This window comes from Microcaecilia unicolor, chromosome 11 (genome assembly GCF_901765095.1).
Source record: "Microcaecilia unicolor chromosome 11, aMicUni1.1, whole genome shotgun sequence".
Classification (NCBI taxonomy): domain Eukaryota; kingdom Metazoa; phylum Chordata; class Amphibia; order Gymnophiona; family Siphonopidae; genus Microcaecilia; species Microcaecilia unicolor.
The window spans coordinates 193,268,178-193,293,602 of record NC_044041.1 but is presented as its reverse complement, the minus strand read 5'-3'; the positions used below and the strand labels follow the sequence as shown (position 1 = coordinate 193,293,602).

Genomic DNA, 25,425 nt, shown 5'->3' with positions numbered 1-25,425 from the left:
CTGACGTCCTGCACGTAAGTGCAGGACATCAGACTCACAGAAACAGAAGCCTGTGCGGCCGCATTGCTGATCAGCAAGGGCAAGCTTCTACATGGAATGTTGCTAGTGGAATAGCAACATTCCATGTAGAATCTCAAATAGTAGCAACAGAATCTCAATAGTAGCAACATTCCATCTAGAATCTCCAATAGTAGCAACATTCCATGTAGAATCTACAAATAGTTTCAACATTCCATGTAGAATCTCAAATAGGGAAAGGAAAATGGGACTTGACATACCTCCTTTCTGAGGTTTTTTGCAACTACATTCAAAGCGGTTTACATATATTCATGTACCTATTTGTACCTGGGGCAATGGAATCACAAGGAGCTGCAGTGGGAATCAAACCCAGTTCCCCAGGATCAAAGCCCACTGCACTAACCACTAGGCTACTCCTCCACTCCAAAAGAGAGACATCATGGAAAGGGAATTTTGCCTCCGTGCAAGTGGTGGCACAAAATCCCAAGGAGGCTACAATTACAGTAATTTCATCTGTCCCTCCGCCTAACTTCCAATGAGGCACTAAAAGACATCTCACATTTACAGAAGGTTCTTACCCGAGGTGATTATCCTTGGCTCTTTGGTGGTTGTATGAGGAGCTAGAGCGAAAAATGGTAGAGAAATAAAGCAGAGAAGTCAGACCTTGTGAAAGACATTATCCTATACTTGTAACACAAATGCGTCAGAAGCGGAGCCAGGTTGACGGCACGTGGGGAGCGAAAGCGGCGCAAGAGCGGACTTCTGCCAGCACCGGCGCACAGTTTCAATGCAACACGTTGAGAAAAAAAATAGGCGCCGGCAGAACTCCTTTTGGGGGGAGCGGCTGCTCCCCTGGCGCCCCCCCCCCCCCAGCTACACCACTGAAATGCGTATGTAATTCCTGTGAATTTCCCTCAGTGTGTCATACCATTCCCTACCACAATTCCTGCTGGGAAAAGATAGGAGCTGTTTGCTTCCCCCCCCCCCCAGTGCTTCCACACCATTCTCTACAGCAGGGGGGGGCAGAGCCCAAAGTGTGTGTGGGGGGGGTACAATTTGGCCCGCTTCCCTGCCGCAACCCCACCTATCTTGGCTGGCGGGGGTCCCCAAACCCCACCAGCTGAAGCCATCTCTGGCGCTGTTTTCTGCGCATTGCCTGCCCTGCTTCCCCTCACGTCACGTGCATGCTGAGTTTTAGTGGAACTGAACATACGCAGGGGTTGAGGACCCCCGCCAGCCAAACCAGGGGCCCCGGATGCTCTACAGTGCCTGCTACAGAGAGAAGCTGCGACTGAAACTGTGAGGAAGTTGCCAGCTTCTGCTTGTAATCAACACCGATGACTAATCATTTAGAACATGTACTGTATGAGCATAGCAGGTCTGCCACTGCTGCCGCTTCCATGACCCGTTTACCTTCGCACATAGCAGTTGAATTATAGATTGTACAGCTCTCTCTGACAGGTTCTCCTATCACAACGCAGTTGCTTTCCCCTGAGGAAAAAACGAAAAAAACCCAGTCAGATCCAGGATTATAGGTAAAATTATATGAACACATTTTTTATACACTTAGAAACACTGATGGCCTATATGAGAAAAATTGTTTTTTGATTGGCCTACCAATCAAGATTTGTAAGACACTTCCTAATTTAAGAGAAATACCCATACTTTTCGATCTGTTGAATGTAGGATTCAGGCCCAGTTCTCTGTCATATGGAACAGAGAACGCAGTCTTGGTTTTACCTTATTACATGTATGGTCTTGTGGTTCCGATTGGTCCATTGAGTTTCCTGGAAGTACAAGGAAGTCACGTGGCAACTTAGGTTGAAAGATTGGGCAAAAGAGGAATATTTGATTAACACTTTCACGTGACACATGATAGAAGGCAAGAAGGAAGCCCTGAAAGTTGCAACAACCATAAAAAGTAGTTTGTAGTTGAAACAATGTAGCTGTCTTCTTGAATCCAACAGACTGTGGCATTTCTTATTGCACCAACATGAGAGTTTTTTCTGAGAATGTCTGAGCCCACACTGGTCCAGTGGACCCCAAACCTAGTCCTGGAGATACCCCAGTCAGTCAGGTTTTCAGTATATTCACAATGATTATTTATGAGATAGATTTGCATGCCATGGAGTGCATGCAAATCTCTCCCATGAATATTCGTCGTCGGTATCCTGAAAACCTGACTGGCTGGGGTACCTCCAGGACCGGGTTTGGGAACCATTGCACTGGTCCCTTCTTCATATAGGCCTTTGTGGAGAGGGGTGGCCTGCAAGGGATGCAGGACCATTGTGGGGTCTTATTTACATATCAAGCACAAAGGAGAGAGAATCCCAAAAGCACACAAGCAAGTAGCCAAAAAAGCATAAGGAGCCTTCAAGTGGGGGGCGTCAACTATACTTTATTAATCAGACCCGACATGGTCTGTGTTCTGCAAAACTGCTTACTTCAGGGGTCTAGTGATAGTATCAGAATCCAAAATGTATCAATCATCCAATGGAAGGATATTTTCTTGCCTTGAAAAAAGCGAGTCTTGTGTCACTAACAGATGCCGAAAAACAGCACGGGAATGCAAACGAGCTTCAGGAACGCTGCCTGCGTGAATCAAATCTGTCGTGTATCAGCATCTGCTTTGGTGACACAAGACTTGCTCTTTTCAAGGCAAGATCGTATCAATCATCCAACGGAAGGGTACTTTTGTATTCCGATACTACCACTAGACCTCCCACGCAGGCAGTTTCACAGAAACACGGACCGCGTCAGGTCCGATTAATAGACCATAGCGACTTGCCTCATTTACGTACGTCAGTAGGGGCTCAAAAGCAGAGCCCTGTGCAAAGAACACATTTGCTCAATGGTAGGACCATCCTTGACCAGGGAGTCTGTGTTTTGGCTAACTCACACACTCATTCAGATCTGGCAGGTTTTCAAAACCCACACACAAGCTGGACCAGTACAGCTGCTAGAGTTCTGAACTACAGTATGGGAGGATATCAAAGGACCTTTCTAGCTCATCATGAAAAGAGACCACCATCTATCAATCCTGTGCCATAATCCCTACGCCTATGGCTCCAGCCGACCGAGGACAGAGAAAAGAGTGTCAGTCACCAGGAGGACAATGTTCCTTCAAAGGCACAGAAGGGTCCTTACTGATATCTGTGTAATCACTGGGGGCCCAATGCTCAAAACATACCGGACTTGTAATGTTTTCTTTAGACCAGTTTTAGCCAGTTTTGCCTGTATGTTATTGTGCATCTAAAGCGCACAGGGTTTCGTCCCTACTTTTACCATTTGCGGAAAGTGTGACTGAAAACGCTTTACAGATGTATTAAAACAAGCTCATTAGTATTAAAATGAGCATTCAATGCAATGCACAGAAGGGAGCATCTACCTGCAATGTTCAAAATTTTCTAGCAGGTCTGAGGTGGCTTTGAATGTGAAAGGGCAGCTTCTCGGTGGAGTAGTCTGTTTGCAATTTAATATTATCTGCACTTTTCATGTGCATGTGTGTGTGTTTTCTGCCCGGAATAGTAATGTAAAAAAAGAAAAGAGTATAATGTAGCATAGAAAAAAAAACAAAAAAAAAATTAGATAAAAAAAAAAGGTACCAATCCTCCGTGAATGTACATGAAGTCCGTCTATGACGCACAGGAAAAACAGTCTGTTTTACAGCAGGCTTCTCTCACTATAAAAACTTTGCTGCAATAGAAGCCTATGACGTGATTGTTCCCATTTCAGCTTTTTTTTGTCCTGGCATGCTACTACTACTACTATTTAACATTTCTAAAGCACTACCAGGGTTGCGCAGCGCTGTACAATTAGCAAAGAAGGACAGTCCCTGCTCAAAGGAGGTTACAATCTAAAGGAAAAAAGTGCAGTCAATCCAGATTGAGGCAGTCTAGATTTCCTGGATAGAGGTACAATGGTTAGGTGCCGAAAGCGACATTGAAGAGGTGGGCTTTGAGCAAGGATTTGAAGATGGGTAGGGAGGGGGCTTGGCATATGGGCTCAGGGAGTTTATTCAAAGCTTAGGGTGAGGCGAGGCAGAAAGGTCAGAGTCTGGAGTTGACGGTGGTGGAGAAGGGTACTGAGAGGAGGGATTTGTCCTGTGAGCGGAGGTTATGGGTAGGAGCGTAAGGGGAGATGAGGGTAGAGAGGTAATGAGGGGCTACAGATCGAGTGCATTTGTAGGTAAGTAGGAGAAGCTTGAACTGTATGCAGTACCTGATCGGAAGCCAGTGAAGTGACTTGAGGAGAGGGCTGATATGAGCATATCGGTCTAGGCGGAAGATAAGATGGGCAGCAGAGTTCTGAACGGATTGAAGGGGGGATAGATGGTTAAGTGGGAGGCCAGTGAGGAGTAGGTTGCAGTAGTCAAGGCGAGAGGTAATGAGAGAGTGGATGAGAGTTCGGGTGGTGTGCTCAGAGAGGAAAGGGCGAATTTTGCTGATGTTATAGAGAAAGAAGCGACATGCACAGAACACCAATGCTTCCTATGAGACCATTTTGCGCATATGCTAGGTGCTTTCCCTACCAAACTGCATGCAGACTTTCCGTGCATCCCCATTTGCATGCGCTTTCCTTTGAGCATTGATCGCTGCTCCACGAAGCTCAGCCATGACTATAAATGCAAAAGGCTGTTAACAACGGGTGTGCTCCTGCCACCTTGTGGTTGAAACCACTCAGGCCAGCAGCAGCTCCTACAAGATGTGGGACTAGCACATACCTACTGGGTTTTTTTTGTTACATTTGTACCCCGCGCTTTCCCACTCATGGCAGGCTCAATGCGGCTTACATGGGGCAATGGAGGGTTAAGTGACTTGCCCAGAGTCACAAGGAGCTGCAGTGGGAATTGAACTCAGTTCCCCGGGATCAAAGTCCACTGCACTAACCACTAGGCTACTCCTCCACTAGCAACATTCCATGTAGAAGTCGGCCCTTGCAGATCACCAATGTGGCCACGCAGGCTTCTACATGGAATGTTGCTAGTGGAATATTCCATGTAGAATCTCCAATAGTAGCAACATTCCATGTAGAATCTCCAATGGTATCTATTTTATTTTTGTTACATTTGTACCCCACGCTTTCCCACTCATGGCTGGCTCAGTGTGGCTTACATGGGGCAATGGAGGGTTAAGTGACTTGCCCAGAGTCACAAGGAGCTGCCTGTGCCTGAAGTGGGAATCAAACTCAGTTCCTCAGTTCCCCAGGACCAAAGTCCACCACCCTAACCACTAGGCCACTCCTTGTTGGCAGGACCCCGTGCCCCTTACCTTAGGACTCATGGTTTTCAACACAGACCTTAGGACACACCCATTCTGATGGATTTTCAAGATATCTACCGTAACTATGTGTGATGGATTTGTCTACAGAGAAAGCAATGACTTCAAATCTCTCTCCAGCATAGTCATTATGAATATCCTGGATGGGCTGGTTGTGTGTTTGAGAATGACTGGCTTAGACTATGATAAACACTGGCTGATTGGGTTCTATGATCTAAGTTTATTAAATATTATCTACATTAAGACTTTGTAATTCTATTTACTATGTAAGCTGCATTGAACCTGCTATGTGTGGGAAAGCGCGGGGTACAAATGTAATTAATAATAATAATTAGAGGTAGTTGTATTTTGTAGAAATAACTGGTACTGGGGCTTCTGCTACCGATATTGGGATTCACAGCCCATGAAGGATATCACCCTGGGGACTCCAGTCCCGGTTTTATCTTAACACAGAACTACAGCTGCAATAGGGCAGTGGAATTCCATCCCACTTCTAGTTCTGGAGGGCTCACACCAGACCAGGTTTTCAGGATCTCTCTAATGAATATGGAACCCTCCCCGTAGAGTGAAGATATTAATCCTGTTATGATTTACTACAATCCTACCCTATAAATAACAGTACAGCGATTTTAACAGCCTCTCTAATGTCATCAAAAATAGTTTATTTAATCTATATATATAAAAGGCAAGACCAACGTTCTATGAAGCCTCCAGCCGGAAGTGTGAAGCGCCAGAGATATCCGGTTTCCCCATGAGTGAAGGAAAACAGCACAGCACGAAATCTCACACAGTGAAGGACTCAGAGGGGGGAGGGGAGAGAGATGCCCTCACTCTCTCTATAACAAAAACACAGAACAGCAGGAAACTTAACACTGAAGGACTGGACTCGGAGGGGGGAGGGGGAGGGAGAGAGGGCAGGGACACACACTCCCACATGCACACTCTGAAGAAAACCTTGCTAGCCCCCGTTTCATTTGCATCAGAAACGGGGCTTTTTTTTACTAGTTTATTATAATTTTGAACTCGTAACTTCACAAACTCCTGTCCAAGATTCCACGCACTCCACACGCTCACACATACGTTCTACAAGCTATTGCACTGTGGAACAAACCTTATTACAAAAAATTGTAGAATTTCACACAAGCACCACAAGTTACAATACAGCAACAAACATTTTTGCTTGCAGTGCTCACCCAAACTGGGCGCTGCCTCCAAAGTCCTCCAAAGTGAATTACTTGCATATAAATTGCAGTCCATATGTCTCTCCAATTAGAAAAACAAAATTGTATCCTGAAGAACTTGAAACCTTCAGCACGTTCGCTCAACAGTGATCCCCGCCAGTTTGGGTGAGCACTGCAAGTAAAAGTGTTTATTCCTGTATTATAACTTGTGGTGCTCGTGTGAAATTCCACAATTTTTTGTAATAAGGTTTGTTCCACAGTGCAATAGCTTGTAGAACGTATGTGTGAGCGTGTGGAGTGCGTGGAATCTTGGACAGGAGTTTTGTAAAGTTACGAGTTCAAAATTATAATAAATTAAATAAACTATTTTTGATGACATTAGAAAGGCTGTTAAAATCGCTGTACTGTTATTTATAGGGTAGGATTCATGAATATGGACGAGAGAGAGATGAATATCCTGACAACTTGGCGTGTGGTCAGCCCCTGAAAACTGGAAGACCAAGACAACAGGGCTACAGCAGAACTAGACCCTACTTAACTAGGGATTAGAAAGGGAGCCAGTTTGAAACCTTTAAAAAGCTCTGAAGAATCATATTTGGTTCCTGTTAAAGGACCGTCTTCCGCAATCTGGTACAATCATTACTACTCAGTCATCTAGACTACTGCAACTCACTCTACGCTGGCTGCAAAGAACAAATACTCAAAAAACTCCAAACAGCCCAGAACACGGCAGCCAGACTCATATTTGGAAAATCAAAAGACGAAAGTGAAAAACCCCTACGAGAGAAGCTACACTGGCTCCCACTCAAAGAACGCATCACGTTCAAAGTATGTACCCTAGTACATAAAATCATCCATGGCGAGGCCCCAGCCTACATGTCAGACCTGATAGACCTACCACCCAGGAATGCTAAAAAATCATCTCGTACATTCCTTAATCTTCATTTCCCCAACTGTAAAGGTCTAAAATACAAAGTAATGCACGCATTAACCATATATATGAGCACACAATTCTGGAACGCATTGCCACGTAACCTAAAAGCGACCTATGAACTGACCAACTTCCGTAAACTACTAAAGACCCATCTCTTCGACAAGATATACCACAAAGATCAAAGTATGTGAAACTCCCACATACATCCAGAAATGTTAATAATGCCTTCTGTTATAATATTCCATTACCATTGTACCCAAAATCCTTCTGCAATACTAATTATCTATTCTCTTCTCATTCCACTATTCATGATGTATTGTAAGCCACATTGAGCCTGCAAAGAGGTGGGAAAACGTGGGATACAAATGAAATAAATAAATAAATAAATATAGAATAAAAAAATCTTTTTTTAATGACAAAAACATTCCAGATAAGTCAATAAGGATATGGATCTATAATCGGTCATTACCACTCTCTACAGCACAGCACAAACAGCCAGTTTAAAACTCTTGTGAAAGGTGTTTTTTTTTTTTTGCCCGCTGTGCCAGCTCCTCATCTCGTTTCTGTGCCACCTGTTTTCAGTGTTTTTCATCCTCATGCTGAAACAGGGCCATGGGGAAAACTGAGCTGGGATTTGCTACCATCACATGACAGTCAGCTGCTGCTCAGTGGCAGAGCCCGACAGCCCAGGAGAGAAGCCGCAGGGAGACAGAGAAAGAAGTCTATGCACATTTGTACTCAATATTCAAAGCAAGTGCACTCAATAAATATGTTTCCTTAAGGTGATTATTTGAATCTACAGCAAAATCATTGCAATTTCTCTCAAAGAATGTTTTAGAACTGCTGAAAAAGTATCTATTACAATCACCAAGTATGTCCGTCCATCTTTATATATTAATACATATACATATTGCAAAGCAATAGCTGGGTTAACCCTTTAGTGACCAATGTTCCTGTAATAAGGCACATGGGAACAGATTGATGGGAACATTGGACACTAAAGGGTTTTAATCTGTATTCAGTGAAACAGGATGCTGTGAGCACATTAAACATTAATGGTATCTACTTCAGTGTTTCCCAAGTCCAGTCCTGAAGCACCCCTTGCCAGTCAGGTTTTCAGGAAAGCCACCATGAATATACATGAAAGAGATTTGCTAGAGCAAGGTGGGTTTCCACTGACAATGAAGAATTTAAAAAAATACCTGCTAAGTGTGATAGAAGAAAAAGATAATGCAGCAAAGAGGACGATCAGCCTAAGGGCTCGAAAAATTGGGGAGTGGGATACAATGTTCAGCAACACGGAGGAATGTAATCCCATGAGAGAGCACAGTCTAAAATTTAAGCATCTTGCAAACTCTGCATTGGCCCCTTACACTGAGATGCTTAAGGACTTGAGGAGGAAAGTCAAGCAGATAAGGCTGACAGTTCTTCTATTTATTTTAGATATTTAGATTTTGCTCACTCCTTTCTCAGTAGTAGCTCAAGGTGAGTTACATTCAGGTACTCTGGATATTTCTCTGTCCCAGGAGGGCTCACAATCTGAGTTTGTACCTGAGGCAATGGAGGGTTAAGTGACTTGCCCAAGATCACAGGGAGCAGGAGTGGGATTTGAACCAGCCACCTCTGGATTATAAGATTGGTGCTCTAACCACTAGGCCACTCCTCCACTAGTAACATTCCGTGTAGAATCTCAAATAGTAGCAACATTCCATGTTCCACTGCACTAACCATTAGGCTACTCCTCCACTAGTAACATTCCATATAGAAGCCTGCCCTTGCAGATCAGCAATGCGGCCGCGCAGGCTTCTGTGAGTTTGACGTCCTGCACGTACATGCAGGACGTCAGACTCACAGAAACAGAAGCCTGTGCGGCCGCTTTGCTGATCTGCAAGGGCAGCCTTCTACATGGAATGTTGCTAGTGGAATAGCAACATTAACATTCCATGTAGAATCTCAAGGTGAGTTCCATTCAGGTACTCTGGATATTTCTCTGTCCCAGGAGGGCTCACAATCTAAGTTTGTACCTAAGGCAATGGAGGGTTAAGTGACTTGCCCAAGATCACAAGGAGCAGCAGTGGGATTTGAACTGGCCACCTCTGGATTGCAAGACCGGGGCTCTAACCACTAGGCCACTCCTAGTCAGCAAGTCGCAAGAGTCAGACTTCAGAGGTTGATCTGCCAGCTTCCCTGTCTTCATCACCTCCTACTTTGCAGGAGGCACAAACCTCTCCTGAGGTCAATCTGCCAGCATCTACATCTTCAGTGTCTCCTACTGTGCAGGAAGGTGCAAACCTCTCATGCAGTTTTTGATATATAATGCGGTTTTATTTTCCTGCACGATTTCCTGTGCATGTTTCTTTTAGTGCTATAACTGCTTTAATATTACTGCAAATAAATAATCTGTATTCCGTTTTCTTGGTTTTTTTTAATTGCCTGACAGAAATGCAAGCTGGAACCTAACCCTGCATTTCCCATAAAAACAATGCCTTTCACAGTCTCATGATTCACACAATTTGTTTTTTGAACCATATCTGCGTGAATAGCTGAGATGCATTGAAAACTGCTTTGGTTGGACCCCAGAAAGGTGGTATATCAAATTCACTGCCCTCTAAACCTAAGTTACTTTTTTCTGTAAATTAGGAGCTGATTCTAAGGTCATTTATGGGCCGAGGATGATCAGAAGCAAACGCAGGCGCTAGAGGCTGTTAGCACCATACTAGCGCCTGCGTTTGCTACCGCTCCATGATCAGAGCCCCCGAGTGAGTGAAACAACACGCTCGCTGGCTCTGAATGCAACTAGCATGCAAATCCATGCTAAACCTATTCATCCCCAATGATCAGTGACCAGCGCACCAAAGATTAGCACGCTGGCTGCGGCAAATGCTATGCCAGATTGGAGCTGGAGTTAGGGTTTGCAGACCATTGGGGAGGAATGGTGAGCCCTGTCCAGCATGCATTTGCATGCTAGCTGTCCCCCATTCCCCTCTATGCAGCAGCCCTGGCAGGAACCCTGACCCCCCTCCCCTCCAGCAACAGGGAGCCCCCAGCTCTGGTCCCCCCCTAAACCCCCCAGCATCCCACTGATGTCCCTGGTGGCCCAGTGGGCTGTGGGTAAATCCCCTCCCACACCCGGTGGTCTAGCGGTCCTTCCCCACCCCCTAGCTGCATTGGAGGAAGGAGGTGGCCTGCCCTCTTCCATCGGTGCCGCTTGCAAAATGGTGGCGCCCTGCCCCGTCCAGTGCATTCTGGGATGCACTGGGAGGGGCTTCACACCATATAAGGGCGTTTCCTCCCACACTTCTACCCCATAATCAGAGAGAATTGCGTGCTTAAATTTGCATGCAATTATTTCTGATCATAGGTCCGGTAAAGCCCTGTGCTGTTCCAGTGCTATTTTTAGATGTGTATTTATTCCAGACTAGACAAACGCAATTAAGCTTATAACACTATCACCCATGTGGCCATTAGCACGAGTCCTTACTGCCCACAAAATAGGTGACAGTAAGGGCCCATGCACTAATCCTATGCTAATCAGGCAAGCCAATTAGCATAGTTGCGCCCACACTCCACCCCTAAACATGCCCCGGTGCTAAAAAAATACAGTTTATTTTTAGCGCATGAGTAGCATGCGCCGATTCCAAAACTGCTCTGGGACACCCGAGCGCATCCCACTGTAGTACATTTTAAACTGTAGTAAGTACACGCTTGCGCTTACTGCATGTCAGTAAAAAGGTCCCAAAGTGTCCAATTCTGCATTTTTACAGGATCACTCTGGAAGGGGTCATGATGGAGCAATGACTGTCTAGTTTAATTAGCAAAATATCAAGGTGAGGGGGGGGGGAAGTGCCCTGAAAATTAACTGAAGGGGGCACAAGGCTGAAGGTTCACCTAGGGCGCCTAATACCCTGGCACCAGCCCTGGTCTGTCTGAGGGATATTCACACCCAGAGAAGTTGTCAACGTGGGCTACCGTTAAGATGGGTTATTTTACCACAGCTATTTTTGCTCCGGTCCTATTTTATGTCATGAGACCTAGTTACTAATAGCCTGTGTTAAAAGTAAAATAACCCATCTTAATGGCAGCCCACATTGATTACTTCCCACCTTAATTAAACAAAAAGAATTTTTTCTAGATATCAAAGTCACTGCTATATGTATTAAAAGTGAGTCAAGTATACAAGCCATTATGACATCACTAATGAGGTTGACTCAGTCATTGGTGGAATGAGGCATTATGACATCACTGATGAGGTTAGTTCTTAGTCATTGGTGGAATGAGGCATTGTGACTTCACAATATCAGCTCTGATTACCAGAGACTGAAACTCTTCGCACTATGAGGGGAAGTTATCAGTGTGGGTTACTGTTAAAACATGTTATGTTACCGTTCACTTGCTGTTTTAGCACAGGAACCATTTTATGCAATGAAACCTAGTTACTAATAACCCATAATAACATGAAAATGACCCGTCTTAATGGTAGCCCATGTTGATAACTTCCCCCTTAGTGTGCATGGCAGGATAAGACTTCATAGCTCAGTGCCTCCATAAATCACAGGGTCATGCTTTCAAAAACAGATGGCAAACCTCTCCAAAGAAATGCAAATTCCCCTCCCCCACATTCCCTGCACCAGAGTCCTGACCTATTTCGCAGTGCATCCATTTACAGTCTGTTATGTTCCTCTGGGTGTCTCCTTCAATACATTTTTTGCAGGAATCCAGGTCCTTGCATTGGTCTGCAAAATCCAAAAGGTAATTAGAGTGTGGAAAGGGCTCTTAAGCAGAAGAATATGAAGAACTTCATCGGTTATGTTTTTTATGTCATTGCAAGTAACAGCCCATCCCTAGTGTCCACTGGCATCAAGAAATAGGTTTTTACATTTGTTTTGAACTTTTGGTATACATTCTTCAAGTCTGTTCTTTTCCTCTGGGGGTTATTGACAAAGTTGTCTTGACAGTAATTTAAAAAGGTTTGAAATGAACCACTACTCTTTCACAATGTAAAATGCCGATTCATTAGCTCAACCTCTAGATCTTTCTTTCGATTAAATAGGAAATGGCCGTACGCATGTTAATGACCCGACAAAACTGAGAATTTTTTTGGTTTCTGTGACATTTACAGCTTTGCCAATATACCTCAGTCCCAAAATTACAATACCGAAACCCACACATAGCTCTGCTAGTGCAAATCAGTCCTACCACCCAGGATTCCCTATTATTCCAGTACTGAAACTCTTCAGCTCATTTCAGCCAATGCACCTGCTTACTGACAGAGCTGCTCCTGCCCTTCTAGCAGTGATGGATTAATGGGGGAGGGGAACAGTTGTCCTGACCTAACCCTAAGGAGAGACCATGCAGTTGACTTTTCAGTGTCAGCTACACTTTGGGTAAACAGAACCAGCACCTTCCTTGGGGCGAGGAGGGAAGATGGAGCACCTCGAGCACCGGTAGCTCTTTTAAGTCACTGCTTACCTTGCTGAGGGATGGGTGTGTCCTGGGGAATAAGCAGGAAAATTTGTTTAGGGTTGCCAAATGGCTCCATATTGCTCAGAACAGGCTTATCCAATCCTGGTTTTACCCCAGGTGCATGCAGGGATTTGTAGTCTTGCTTTTCAAATGCACTTGTAAGACCCTGCCTACAGTCAGGTCTGGCTTAACCATTAGGTAAACTAGTAACCCAGTAAACATCAGCAGATGAAGTCTGGCATGGTCCATCCATTCTGCCCAACAAGGTTCTACACAGGTTCCACTTCTTCATGACTAAACATTAATATACTTACTCTCTAACTCTCCCTGTTATAATGCCTTTGTATCGCTCCATGGTGCAGTGAAAATGAAACGGACAGAGCACCATCAGTGCAACACCACTTCATGAAAAACTCCACTGGCTCCCCATCAAGGAACGAATAAACTTCAAAGCCCACACACTGATCCACAAGATCCTCCACGGAGAATCTCCAAGTTACATGACCAATCTAATCGACCTTCCAGCCAGGAACAGGTACAAATCCTCTCGAACTTATCTCAATTTTCATCTGCCTAATTGCAAAGGTCTCAAATACAAAACCTACTATGCATCCAACTTCTCCGTTATAGGCAGCCAACTTTGGAACGCCATACCAAGATTCATCCGAACGACTAATGAACATCTTCGCTTCAGAAAGCTGCTGAAAACATACCTCTTCAAACCAGCCTATCCAAACGACCCAACCTAATTCACGATCAAAATCCACACCCTAACATTAAACATGCCTCAACCCTCCCCCACCTCTCTTCATCTTGTCCTTCTCTACACAATTGTATTATCTTTGTGATACTTTTACCCATACATTGTATTACATCTATGACACTTGTACCCTTACAATATGTTATCTTTATAACACTTTGTACCCATACATTGTAAGCCGCATTGAACCTGCTATCGAGCGAGAAAGAGCGGGGTATACATGCAATAAATAAATAAATGTACCCACAGAGAGAGTGGGCATTTTTCCAGTAGCTATTTACCTAGCTATGCGTTTGCAAAGAAGGCAAGCTGTCCCCAATGTTGACATAATGGCCAAGAAAACCCAAGCAAAATGAAAATTCCCATAATGAAAATTAAAAAAAAAAAAGAATTGGGTACCCCTCCCTCGCCAGTCTTCTGCAACTGCAGCCAGTGCAAAATTACAAGAATCTGGTAAGTGAACAAATTTTGCTTGTGCTTTCGGAACTTGAAGATTGGGGTTTAAAGGAGGAACTGTAAGTTAGTGATAGGCTGATATCCTTAATACTTTAGCAAGTTTTAAATTACGGAAAAACTCAAAAAACACTAAGATGAAGTCAGCAGTCCAGCAGCGAGAGGGGTGCTATCCAGTCTTTTGCATTGAGTGTCACATGTATGATTATCTCCCAATTGGTGAGGTGTCATATGTGTGTGCCCGATGCAAAGAGCTCCTAGCTCTCAGAGAACGTGTCCGTTCCCTTGAGGCTAGAGTAGCAGACTTGATGGAGCTGAGGGAGACAGAGAGGTACATAGAGGAGACCTACAGGGATGTTGTAGAGAAGTCCCACCTCCAGTCAGGTAGCCCCTGTGCTACCTTGGAGGAGGGAGGTCTCCTAGAAGGAGAGCATCACCCTGGTGAAGTAGGAAGTACTCCTGTAGCCAGGACCTGCCCACCAGGGGATGTATTATCCTTTCGCACCGAGGATATATCTCCAAATGTTGCCCGGGAGGGAAAGGTTAGGACAGCTGTTGTACTTGGTGATTCGATCATTAGGCATATAGATAGCTGGGTGGCTGGTGGACGTGAGGATCGCCTGGTGACTTGCCTGCCTGGTGCGAAGGTGGCGGACCTCACGTGTCACCTAGATAGGATTCTAGATAGTGCTGGGGAGGAGTCCGCTGTCTTGGTACATGTGGGTACCAATGACATAGGAAAATGTGGGAGAGAGGTTCTGGAAGCAAAATTTAGGCTCTTAGGTAGAAAGCTGAAATCCAGATCCTCCAGGGTAGCATTTTCTGAAATGCTACCTGTGCCACGCGCAGGGCCCAAGAGACAGGCAGAGCTCCAGAGTCTCAATGCGTGGATGAGACGATGGTGCAGGGAGGAGGGCGTTAGATTTGTTAGGAACTGGGCAACATTCTGGGGAAGGGGGAGCCTATTCCGAAAGGATGGGCTCCATCTTAACCAGAGTGGGACCAGGCTGCTGGCATCGGCGTTTAAGAAGGAGATAGAGCAGCTTTTAAACTAGAAATGGGGGGAAGGCCGACAGTCGCTCAAAAGAGCATGGTTCGGGATAAGGTATCTTTCAAAGATATCACCATAACAGGGAAGATAGAGTATCCTGATAGTGAGGTTGCAAAAGAGATTGTAGTAGATCGGGTATCTTTAAATAACAATAAAAATCAGACAAAAGATTGCCAATTAATACTGTCAAGTACTAAGCATGATGTACTTAGGAACAACAAACATAGTTTGAAATGTCTATATGCGAATGCCAGGAGCCTAAGAAATAAGATGGGGGAGTTAGAATATATTGCACTAAATGAAAAATTAGATATAATAGGCATCTCTGAGACCTGGTGGAAGGAGGATAACCAGTGGGACACTGTCATACCGGGGTACAAATTATATCGTAGTGATAGGGTGAATCGGATTGGTGGAGGGGTAGCATTGTATATTAACGAGAGCCTTGAATCAAATAGATTGAAAATTCTGCAGGAAGCAAAACACTCCTTGGAATCACTGTGGATTGAAATTCCATGTGCAAAGGGGAAAAGGATAGTGATAGGAGTGTACTACCGTCCGCCTGGCCAGGACGAACAGACGGATGCGGAAATGTTAAAGGAAATCAGGGACGCAAACAAACTGGGCAACACAATAATAATGGGGGATTTCAATTACCCGCATATAGACTGGGTTAATGTAACATCTGTACACGCAAGGGACATAAGATTTCTTGATGAAATCAAGGACAGCTTCATGGAACAGCTAGTTCAGGAGCCGACAAGAGAAGGAAAAATACTAGACTTAGTCCTTAGTGGTGCTCATGATCTAGTGCAGGGGGTAACGATACGAGGGCCGCTTGATAACAGTGATCATAATATGATCGGTTTTGATATTGGCATTGAAGGAAGTGAAACTAGGAAATCAAGTACGCTAGCGTTTAACTATAGAAAAGGTGATTACGACAAAATGAGAAAAATGGTGAAAAAAAGACTGAAAGGAGCAGCTCGCAGAGTAAAAAACTTGCATCAGGCGTGGATGCTGTTTAAAAACACCATCCTGGAGGTTCAGGACAAATATATTCCACGTATTAGAAAAAAGGGAAAAAAGACTAAACGTCAGCCGGCGTGGCTAAACAGTAAGATAAAGGAAATCATTAGAGCCAAAAAACAATCCTTCAGAAAGTGGAGAAGAGAACCAACTGAAAGTAACAGGATAGATCATAAGGAATGCCAAGCCAAATGCAAAGCGGAGATAAGGAGGGCAAAAAAGGACTTTGAGAAGAAATTAGCGTTGGAAGCAAAAATACATAGTAAAAACTTTTTTAGATACATTAAAAGCAGGAAACCGGCCAAAGAGTCGGTTGGGCCGCTGGACGAAAATGGTGTTAAAGGGGCGATCAAGGAGGACAAAGCCGTAGCGGAGAAATTAAATGAATTCTTTGCTTCGGTCTTCACCGAGGAGGATTTGGGGGGGACACCGGTGCCGGAAAGAATATTTGAAGCGGGGGAGTCGGAGAAACTAAACAAATTCTCTGTAACCTTGGAGGATGTAATGGGTCAGTTCAGCAAGCTGAAGAGTAGTAAATCACCGGGACCTGATGGTATTCATCCCAGAGTATTAATAGAACTAAAAAATGAACTTGCGGAGCTACTGTTAGAAATATGCAATCTGTCCCTAAAATCGAGTGTAATACCGGAAGACTGGAGGGTAGCCAATGTTACTCCGATTTTTAAGAAAGGTTCCAGAGGAGATCCGGGAAATTATAGACCGGTGAGTCTGACGTCGGTGCCGGGCAAGATGGTGGAGGCTATTATTAAGAATAAAATTGCAGAGCATATACAAAAACATGGACTGATGAGACAAAGTCAGCACGGATTTAGTGAAGGGAAGTCTTGCCTCACCAATCTAATGCATTTTTTTGAGGGGGTAAGCAAACATGTGGACAATGGGGAGCCGGTTGATATTGTATATCTGGATTTTCAGAAGGCGTTTGACAAAGTGCCGCACGAAAGACTCCTGAAGAAATTGCAGAGTCATGGAATCGGAGGTAGGGTATTATTATGGATTAAGAACTGGTTGAAAGATAGGAAGCAGAGAGTAGGATTGCGTGGCCAGTATTCTCAGTGGAGGAGGGTAGTTAGTGGGGTCCCGCAGGGGTCTGTGCTGGGTCCGTTGCTTTTTAATGTATTTATAAATGACCTAGAGATGGGAATAACTAGTGAGGTAATTAAATTCGCCGATGACACAAAATTATTCAGGGTCGTCAAGTCGCAGGAGGAATGTGAACGATTACAGGAGGACCTTGCGAGACTGGGAGAATGGGCGTGCAAGTGGCAGATGAAGTTCAATGTTGACAAGTGCAAAGTGATGCATGTGGGTAAGAGGAACCCGAATTATAGCTACGTCTTGCAAGGTTCCGCGTTAGGAGTTACGGATCAAGAAAGGGATCTGGGTGTCGTCGTCGATGATACGCTGAAACCTTCTGCTCAGTGTGCTGCTGCGGCTAGGAAAGCGAATAGAATGTTGGGTGTTATTAGGAAGGGTATGGAGTCCAGGTGTGCGGATGTTATAATGCCGTTGTATCGCTCCATGGTGCGACCGCACCTGGAGTATTGTGTTCAGTACTGGTCTCCGTATCTCAAAAAAGATATAGTAGAATTGGAAAAGGTACAGCGAAGGGCGACGAAAATGATAGTGGGGATGGGACGACTTTCCTATGAAGAGAGGCTGAGAAGGCTAGGGCTTTTCAGCTTGGAGAAGAGACGGCTGAGGGGAGATATGATAGAAGTGTATAAAATAATGAGTGGAATGGATCGGGTGGATGTGAAGCGACTGTTCACGCTATCCAAAAATACTAGGACTAGAGGGCATGAGTTGAAGCTACAGTGTGGTAAATTTAAAACGAATCGGAGAAAATTTTTCTTCACCCAACGTGTAATTAGACTCTGGAATTCATTGCCGGAGAACGTGGTACGGGCGGTTAGCTTGACGGAGTTTAAAAAGGGGTTAGATAGATTCCTAAAGGACAAGTCCATAGACCGCTATTAAATGGACTGGAAAAATTCCTCATTTTTAGGTATAACTTGTCTGGAATGTTTTTACGTTTGGGGAGCGTGCCAGGTGCCCTTGACCTGGATTGGCCACTGTCGGTGACAGGATGCTGGGCTAGATGGACCTTTGGTCTTTCCCAGTATGGCACTACTTATGTACTTATGGGTGTAAATTTGGGTCCTCTTTCTAGCAACACAGATAGCACAGTCCTGAAACCACCTGAACAAAATGAACATTGACTATTGTTTCATTATTCTGAATGTTTTTGGACTTTGTATATTGGTGAAAGCTTAATAAAGTTTCTTGGTTAACCCCCCCCCCCCCCCCAAACTAGAGATCTCCCTTCACCAGCCTTTTAACCCCTTCTCCAACAGGTTCTCTTTCTGGGGCTTTTGGGGTGGCCAAAGATATATCTAAGGTTTTATTTTTATACTTGCTTGGAATAGAAGGGTATATTATTAGGTGAAACTCTGTCTAAACCAGTTTGTTCCCCAAAGGTTACTTTGGCTGTTTACAACACTGGTGTTGGCACCGGTTTCTGGACGCGATTCACCTTTACCCCCGAGGGGCTGGAGTGGTGGAGGAGGTGGGGACACAATATCCTTATTCTCCTGGAGAAAAAAAAAAAACAAAAAACAACAACACACACGAAGCATAAAAATAACCCCGTTCGTTGCTTTTAAAAAAATGATCTTAATATGAGCGCTGCTTTTTAAACATTTCTGGTGAAAATCGCTAAACTGGCGTCTTGTGAAAGAGAAAACTCAAAATATCTTTAACTGAGAAAAGCAACTTTTGCAGTAAGACGGCAGAACGGGACAACGACTGAAAGTATCTTGTATTTACGATTACAAAAAAAAAAAAAAGGAATATTCTGATTTTCGAAAGCCATTAGAACAGTTTACGTCTAATTTTTTTTCTTTCCTCCAAAAGGTTTGGGGAGCTAAAATGACTCCCCCAAAAGCCCCAGCACTGGCAGAGAGGAGGCGGCTGTAAGACTCCGAAGAGACCCCACACCGGGCTTTTCAGTCAAACTCCGAGAAGCTGCTCTGCGGGACCTTAATAGCTAATTTTTAAAACCTGGTTGGGGAGACAGACCTGAGGCCACTTCTGTGCCCCTGGTAAGGCAAAGCCCTCGAATTAAAAACCAGATAAAACGTTATCACCGAAATGGTTTTCTAGACCGATCTGGAGGAAGGACACTTGTAGAGACAGGAGAACAGGGTCAAGTTTTACACGCCCCCCAAAAAAGACAAATTTCTCACGACTGACGGACGTGTGACCTGTTGACTCAGGCTCTTCCAGCCACCGAGCGCTATCTTAGTACATCAGACGATGAATAGGGATACAGCAGGGAGAATACTACAGAACCCAAACAAGAGGCTCCCAACAGGGCTAGGATTTAATGTCTCCAAGTGGGATCAGAGGAGGGAAGAAGCCAACAGAATAGGGAGAGAGTTACCTGCTGGGCTCTGAGCCCATCCTCTGCCGGAGAGCAGGAGGAGCAGCGGCAGTAGCAGGGGAGCCTGGAGAGCTGAGGCCCGGGGATTCATGGCTGACTGTGCCCGGGGTGGAGAAGTCTCCAGGACGAGATCGCTCCTTCTCTCCGATGGGGGGGGGGGGGGGGGGGGGGGCGGTGAAAGCGATCCGGAAAGAGACACCAGCAGCCAAAGCAACCGGGAGCCAGGCCAGAGGAGGCGACTGACAGCTGATACCCGACGCAGCTGCAGCCTGGGAGAAGAAGGGCTGGGAGGAGTCCAGGTGTGGACTGCTCTGCCCCTCCCTGTACCATGAACTTAGCTGAGATCCCACACTTTCTGTACAGGAGGAGCAATCGTCTCTTTAAAGATTAGTGGATGTATGGTTTTGCTAAGGGATTATTCCAGCTAGAACAGAAACTATCTCACATCCTCAGCAGGAAGATTTTGAGCCAGTCTTGGATTTCTGACATTACTACTACTACTACTTATCATTTCTAAAGCACTACTAGACGTACGCAGCGCTGTACGCTTGAACATGAAGAGACAGTCCCTGCTCGACAGAGCTTACAATCTAATTAGGACAGACAGGACAAATAAGGGATAAGGACAAAGAGTAGCAAGATTCTGGAATCCCAAAGAGTAGCAAGATTCCGTGCAGAACCCCAAAGAGCAGCAAGATTCCGAAATCCCAAAGAGCAGCAAGATTCCGGAATCCCAAAGACTACTACTACTTATCATTTCTATAGCACTACTAGACGTACGCAGCGCTGTACGCTTGAACATGAAGAGACAGTCCCTGCTCGACAGAGCTTACAATCTAATTAGGACAGACAAACAGGTCAAACAAGAGATAAGGGAATATTAAAGTGAGGATGATAAGGGTTCTGAACAAGTGAGCAAGGGTTAGGAGTTAAAAGCAGCATCAAAAAGGTGGGCTTTTAGCTTAGATTTGAAGACGGTCAGAGATGGAGCTTGACGAACCGGCTCAGGTCGTCTATTCCAGGCATATGGTGCAGCAAGATAAAAGGAACGGAGTCTGGAGTTAGCCGTGGAGGAGAAGGGTGCAGATAAGAAAGATTTACCCAGTGAACGGAGTTCCCAGGGAGGAATGTAGGGAGAGATGAGAGTGGAGAGGTACTGAGGAGCTGCAGAGTGAATGCACTTATAGGTCAATAAAAGGAGTTTGAACTGTATGCGGAAAAGTCACTTCACTGGCGGAATGTTAGTCGTGATGCATTAGGGACCTAGAGTCCAATGCAGAAGGGTCATGGAAGAGCCCTGCATGGATGTCTAGCTACCTATCAAATTTGACGATTCCCTATGCGGACACTTAGATCATTAACAGATAACAGGCTAGTCATTCCTCCGCTTGCTATGGCTCATTGGGAATCTACACGAGGATCAGCTTTTTTTCTGTCTCCCTCTCTTTGGAATGGGCTTCCAAAAGAGATTAGACTAGAGAAGTCCTACATTCACTTTCGAAAACTTCTGAAAACTTTTCCCTTCGCAAACTGTATTGAACAGAACTTATGATAGCAGAGAAGGTGTAGAAGTTTAGGCTTAACTGTATTTAATTTGTAGATTTTATTAGGTATGTCCTTCGTTGTCATTTTGGGTTGCTGGGCTTTTCTATCAATGATTGGCGTTCTTATTTGTTTGTATGTATGAGTTGTGTTTTTAAAAATGTAAACCGCTCTGTTTTGCAGCAGCAATAAGAAACGGTATATAAAATGAATAAATGATAAATGAATTACTTAATTAGGATTTATTTACCGCCTAGGAATTCACTCAAGGCGGTGTCCAGTAAGAATACATCAAACATGAGCAATAGGCAATTACAGCGGTAAAAATATTCAAACAGCAATACAAAGAATGGCATAGCAGACAACTTACAATGTCAACACATTATGTAATAGAACATTTTAATTGACAGTGAACGGTATGAGCAAAGATGAAACATATAGATAGGTAAGAGAATAAGAAGAGTTAGAAAGTAAGGTAACTAATTTAACGAAAGGTGCACATGAGGTCAGAGAGATGGTTAAAAATTATCTCAGCTAGGGTAGGAGTGGATAAACATGTCCTGCTGCAGTATGTGCAACCTGAGTCACTCCTTGTGTGTGAGTGAAACTAACGAGTTAGTTACTTCTTCCGTTAAAGGCTTGGTTGAAGAGCCAAGCTTTCACCTGCTTCCTGAAGTAGAGGTAGTCTTGTGTTAAGCGGAGCCTTTCGGGCAATGCATTCCAGAGTGTGGGGGCTACTCCGGAGAAGGCTCGCTTGCGGGTATCACATCATGTAATGTCTTTTGGAGAAGGTATGGTTAGTGATAGTCCTTGAGAGGACCTTAGTGTCCGTGGCAGTGTGTGGTATTGGCGTAGCTACAGGTGGGCCTGGGTGGGCTGTGGCCCACCCAATTTGTACTCTGGCCCACCCCATATTGTGGCTCTCTTGCTGTGGTTGGTGGGAATCCCCAAACCCCACCAGCTAAAGATTTCCTCCTCAGGCAGCCAATGCCTTTCCAAACGGGAGCTGGCACCGCACACCGGCCCCTCTGCACATGCTCAGTTATCACCAGGCGAAAGCACTGAGCATGTACAGACTACTGTCAGCGGCGTCAGCTCAAGTCAAGTGCTGCTGGCTGCTGTTTGGAAGAGCACCGGCTACCCGAGGAGGAGGAAATGATCAGCTGGTGCAGTTTACGGATCCCCACCAGCTCGGGTATTTAATATTTTGCGTTTGAGGGTAGGGAGAGAGGCAGAATGTGGCGAGCACAGTTGGGGGGGGGGGGGGCAGGATGGGCTGAATTCTGTGTCCATCCATTTTGGGCTCAGGCCCACCCAAAATTGGCTGTGTGGCTACGCCCCTGGTGTGTGGAGGTTCATTCCTATTCTTCAGGTACTCGGGGCCATTTCCTTTCAGGGCCTTGAAGATCAGACAAAGAGTTTTAAATTTAGCCCTGTATTGTACTGGTAGCCAGTGAAGGTTTTACAAAAATGGTGTGATGTGGTCACGTCGCTTGCAACCTTCTGTTAGTCTTGCTGCAGCATTCTGAATCAATCGCACGCAAATTTTATGCACGGGAAATGTACAGCTAATGGGGGGGGGGGGGGGGGGGAGGGACTAATAAGACAGCCACATGCACACAAAGGTTTTGCAGCAAGCAGGCGTCTTGTACATATGTTCAAACAAAAATTGAAAATGGAAGCACAGATCGATGCCTGTTCCTCTGCACCTAATATAAGCCTTGCAAAAATCACTTGCACGCAGGGGCATAGCCAGACACCCAATTTTGGGTGGGCCTGGGCCCAAGATGGGTGGGCAGAAGAACCCCACCCCATCCCATAGGTGATTTGGTCTCTCCTCTTGCCTGCATGCCATATGGTCTCTCAAATATCCCTCCTCTCCTGCACACCTTTTAAATTTCAGATTTTCAGTGAGGAGCAACTAATACACACTACTCATTTAGGCCCCACATCCTTTCCACTGATGCAGCTTCCTGTTTCCGCATAGGCGGGAATACGTCAGAGAGAAGGCTGTGGGGCCGGTGTAAGCAGTATGTATCAGTCGCTGCTTCCTGCAGGCGAAGATCTGCTATTTATAAGGTATGCAGGAGGGACAGTTGTTGGGAGTTTTCAGCTTGGGAATCTCTGCTGGCCACATCATAGGTGTGCTGCTACTGGTGGGCCTGAGCTCAAAGTGGGTGGGCCCAGGCCCACCCAAGCCCACCCTTGGCTACGCCACTGCTTGCACGTACAGTCTTTGCAAGTTTCATATTTAGATGCAGAAAACCAAGTGACAATGGGTGCTTTCACTTTTGGTTTTGTTCAGACACCTGCGGAGTTCTGTTGCCTCCCTTCTGCCTTTAAACCTAGCAGGGGCTTCCTTCTAATTACAAAATAAGACAAACCTGGCAGTTCAATCTAAAAACTGGCATGGAATCCTCTCTGTAAACCTTTTTATGCTGCCCTGGACCTGTGAAAAAAATTCTCGTGGTAGTCACGGGCCTCTTAGGTTTTTAAATATTGGCCTGGTATTAGTTGCGATTGGGCTTTTTCTTTTTATTTATTGCAAATGTTTTGAACAGACCAACAATCCAGAAACAATTGTGCTTTTAATTGATGGAGCATTACTTTACATCCTTGATTTGCTTTTCAAGATGAATATTTCCTCTGACCACCTTGGTACCATCCAAACAGTGCTATGGTGGCCGAAGGACGGTGCTTGGGCGAGCAGGAGGTTGCTTTTCAGTTTAACCGTTCATTTATGTATTTGGGGGTCTTTGGTGCCCAGTAGCAGAGTAATGATCGGGAAGGGCTGCCCTTCCACCACGCCTGGTCTTGTCCAAGAATTCTAATTCAGTTCAGGGAAGTTTCTTATTCTACAGTAGAGAGATGTGGTAGCCGTGTTAGTCCACTTCCAAAGATAATCAGTAGAAATAGAATAAAATAAAACATAGAAAAGAAAATAAGATGAGAAGAGACGGCTGAGGGGAGACATGATAGAGGTATATAAAATAATTAGTGGAGTGGAAGAGGATGTAAAGCATCTGTTCACGCTTTCAAAAAATACTAGGACTAGGGGGCATGCGATGAAACTACAGTGTAGTAAATTTAAAACAAATCGGAGAAAACTTTTCTTCACCCAACGTATAATTAAACTCTGGAATTCATTGCTGGAGAACGTGGTGAAGGCGGTTAGCTTAGCAGAGTTTAAAAAGGAGTTAGACGGTTTCCTAAAGAGCAAGTCCATAAACCACTACTAAATGGACTTGGGAAAAATCCACAATTCTAGGAATAACATGTATAGAATGTTTGTACGTTTGGGAAGCTCGCCAGGTGCCCTTGGCCTGGATTGGCCGCTGTCGTGGACAGGATGCTGGGCTCGATGGACCCTTGGTCTTTTCCCAGTGTGGCATTACTTATGTACTTATATATTTATGTACTTATGATACCTTTTTTATTGGACTAACAATATATTTTATAAACCATAGAAATTCTACTGCCTTGTCACCCTCTTATCACCATGCATATCTCCCTGTCCCTCTGGCCCTCTCTGTCTCTCATCTAACCCACCCCACCCTCACCCTGTTAGACTGTCACTGAAATGCTTTGATGTTTCACTTATAGATACTGTCATCTACCAACATTTGCTTATTTCTGATCTGACGAAGAAGGGCCACCTTCGAAAGCTAATCAAGAAATGTATTAAGTTAGTCCAATAAAAAAGGTATCATCTTATTTTCTTTTCCATGTTTTATTTTGTTTGATTTCTACAGATTCTACATGGAATGTTGCTATTCCACTAGCAACATTCCATGTAGAAGTCGGCCCTTGTAGATCACCAATGTGGCCGCGCAGGCTTCTGCTTCTGTGAGTCTGACGTCCTGCACGTACGTGCAGGACGTCAGACTCACAGAAACAGAAGCCTGCGCAGCCTTCTACATGGAATGTTGCTAGTGGAATAGCAACATTCCATGTAGAATCTCCAATAGTAGCAACATTCCATGTAGAATCTCCAATGGTATCTATTTTACTGTCATAGTAATGCTTGAATGTTTTCACTTATATACACTGTCAGCTAGCACATTTGCTTATTTCCCATCTGAGGAAGAAGGGCAACCTTCGAAAGCTAATCAAGAAATGTATTAAGTTAGTCCAATAAAAAAGGTATCTTCTTATTTTCTTTTCTATGGTTTATTTTATTCTTATTCTACATAAACCTTGTCAATTGACTATTGAGTCCAAGAAATGTTTTTGTGATGATATTTCCAGG

At 44.7% G+C, this 25,425-nt stretch overlaps 1 protein-coding gene across 1 annotated transcript in view; it reads right to left on the bottom strand.

Annotated features, from left to right (window-relative positions):
* CD164L2 (CD164 molecule like 2) overlaps positions 1-19,873 on the bottom strand; it is a 43,337-nt gene extending 23,464 nt beyond the window's left edge. Inside the window, exons 1-4 of the mRNA XM_030219512.1 lie at positions 19,635-19,873; positions 12,053-12,145; positions 1,432-1,509; positions 597-638 (exon numbers count right to left, since the gene is read on the bottom strand). Coding sequence (XP_030075372.1) covers positions 597-638; positions 1,432-1,509; positions 12,053-12,145; positions 19,635-19,725 — 304 coding nt within the window. The 5' untranslated portion in view covers positions 19,726-19,873. The remainder of the gene's footprint in view (positions 1-596; positions 639-1,431; positions 1,510-12,052; positions 12,146-19,634) is intronic.
* Positions 19,874-25,425: the final 5,552 nt, after the last annotated feature.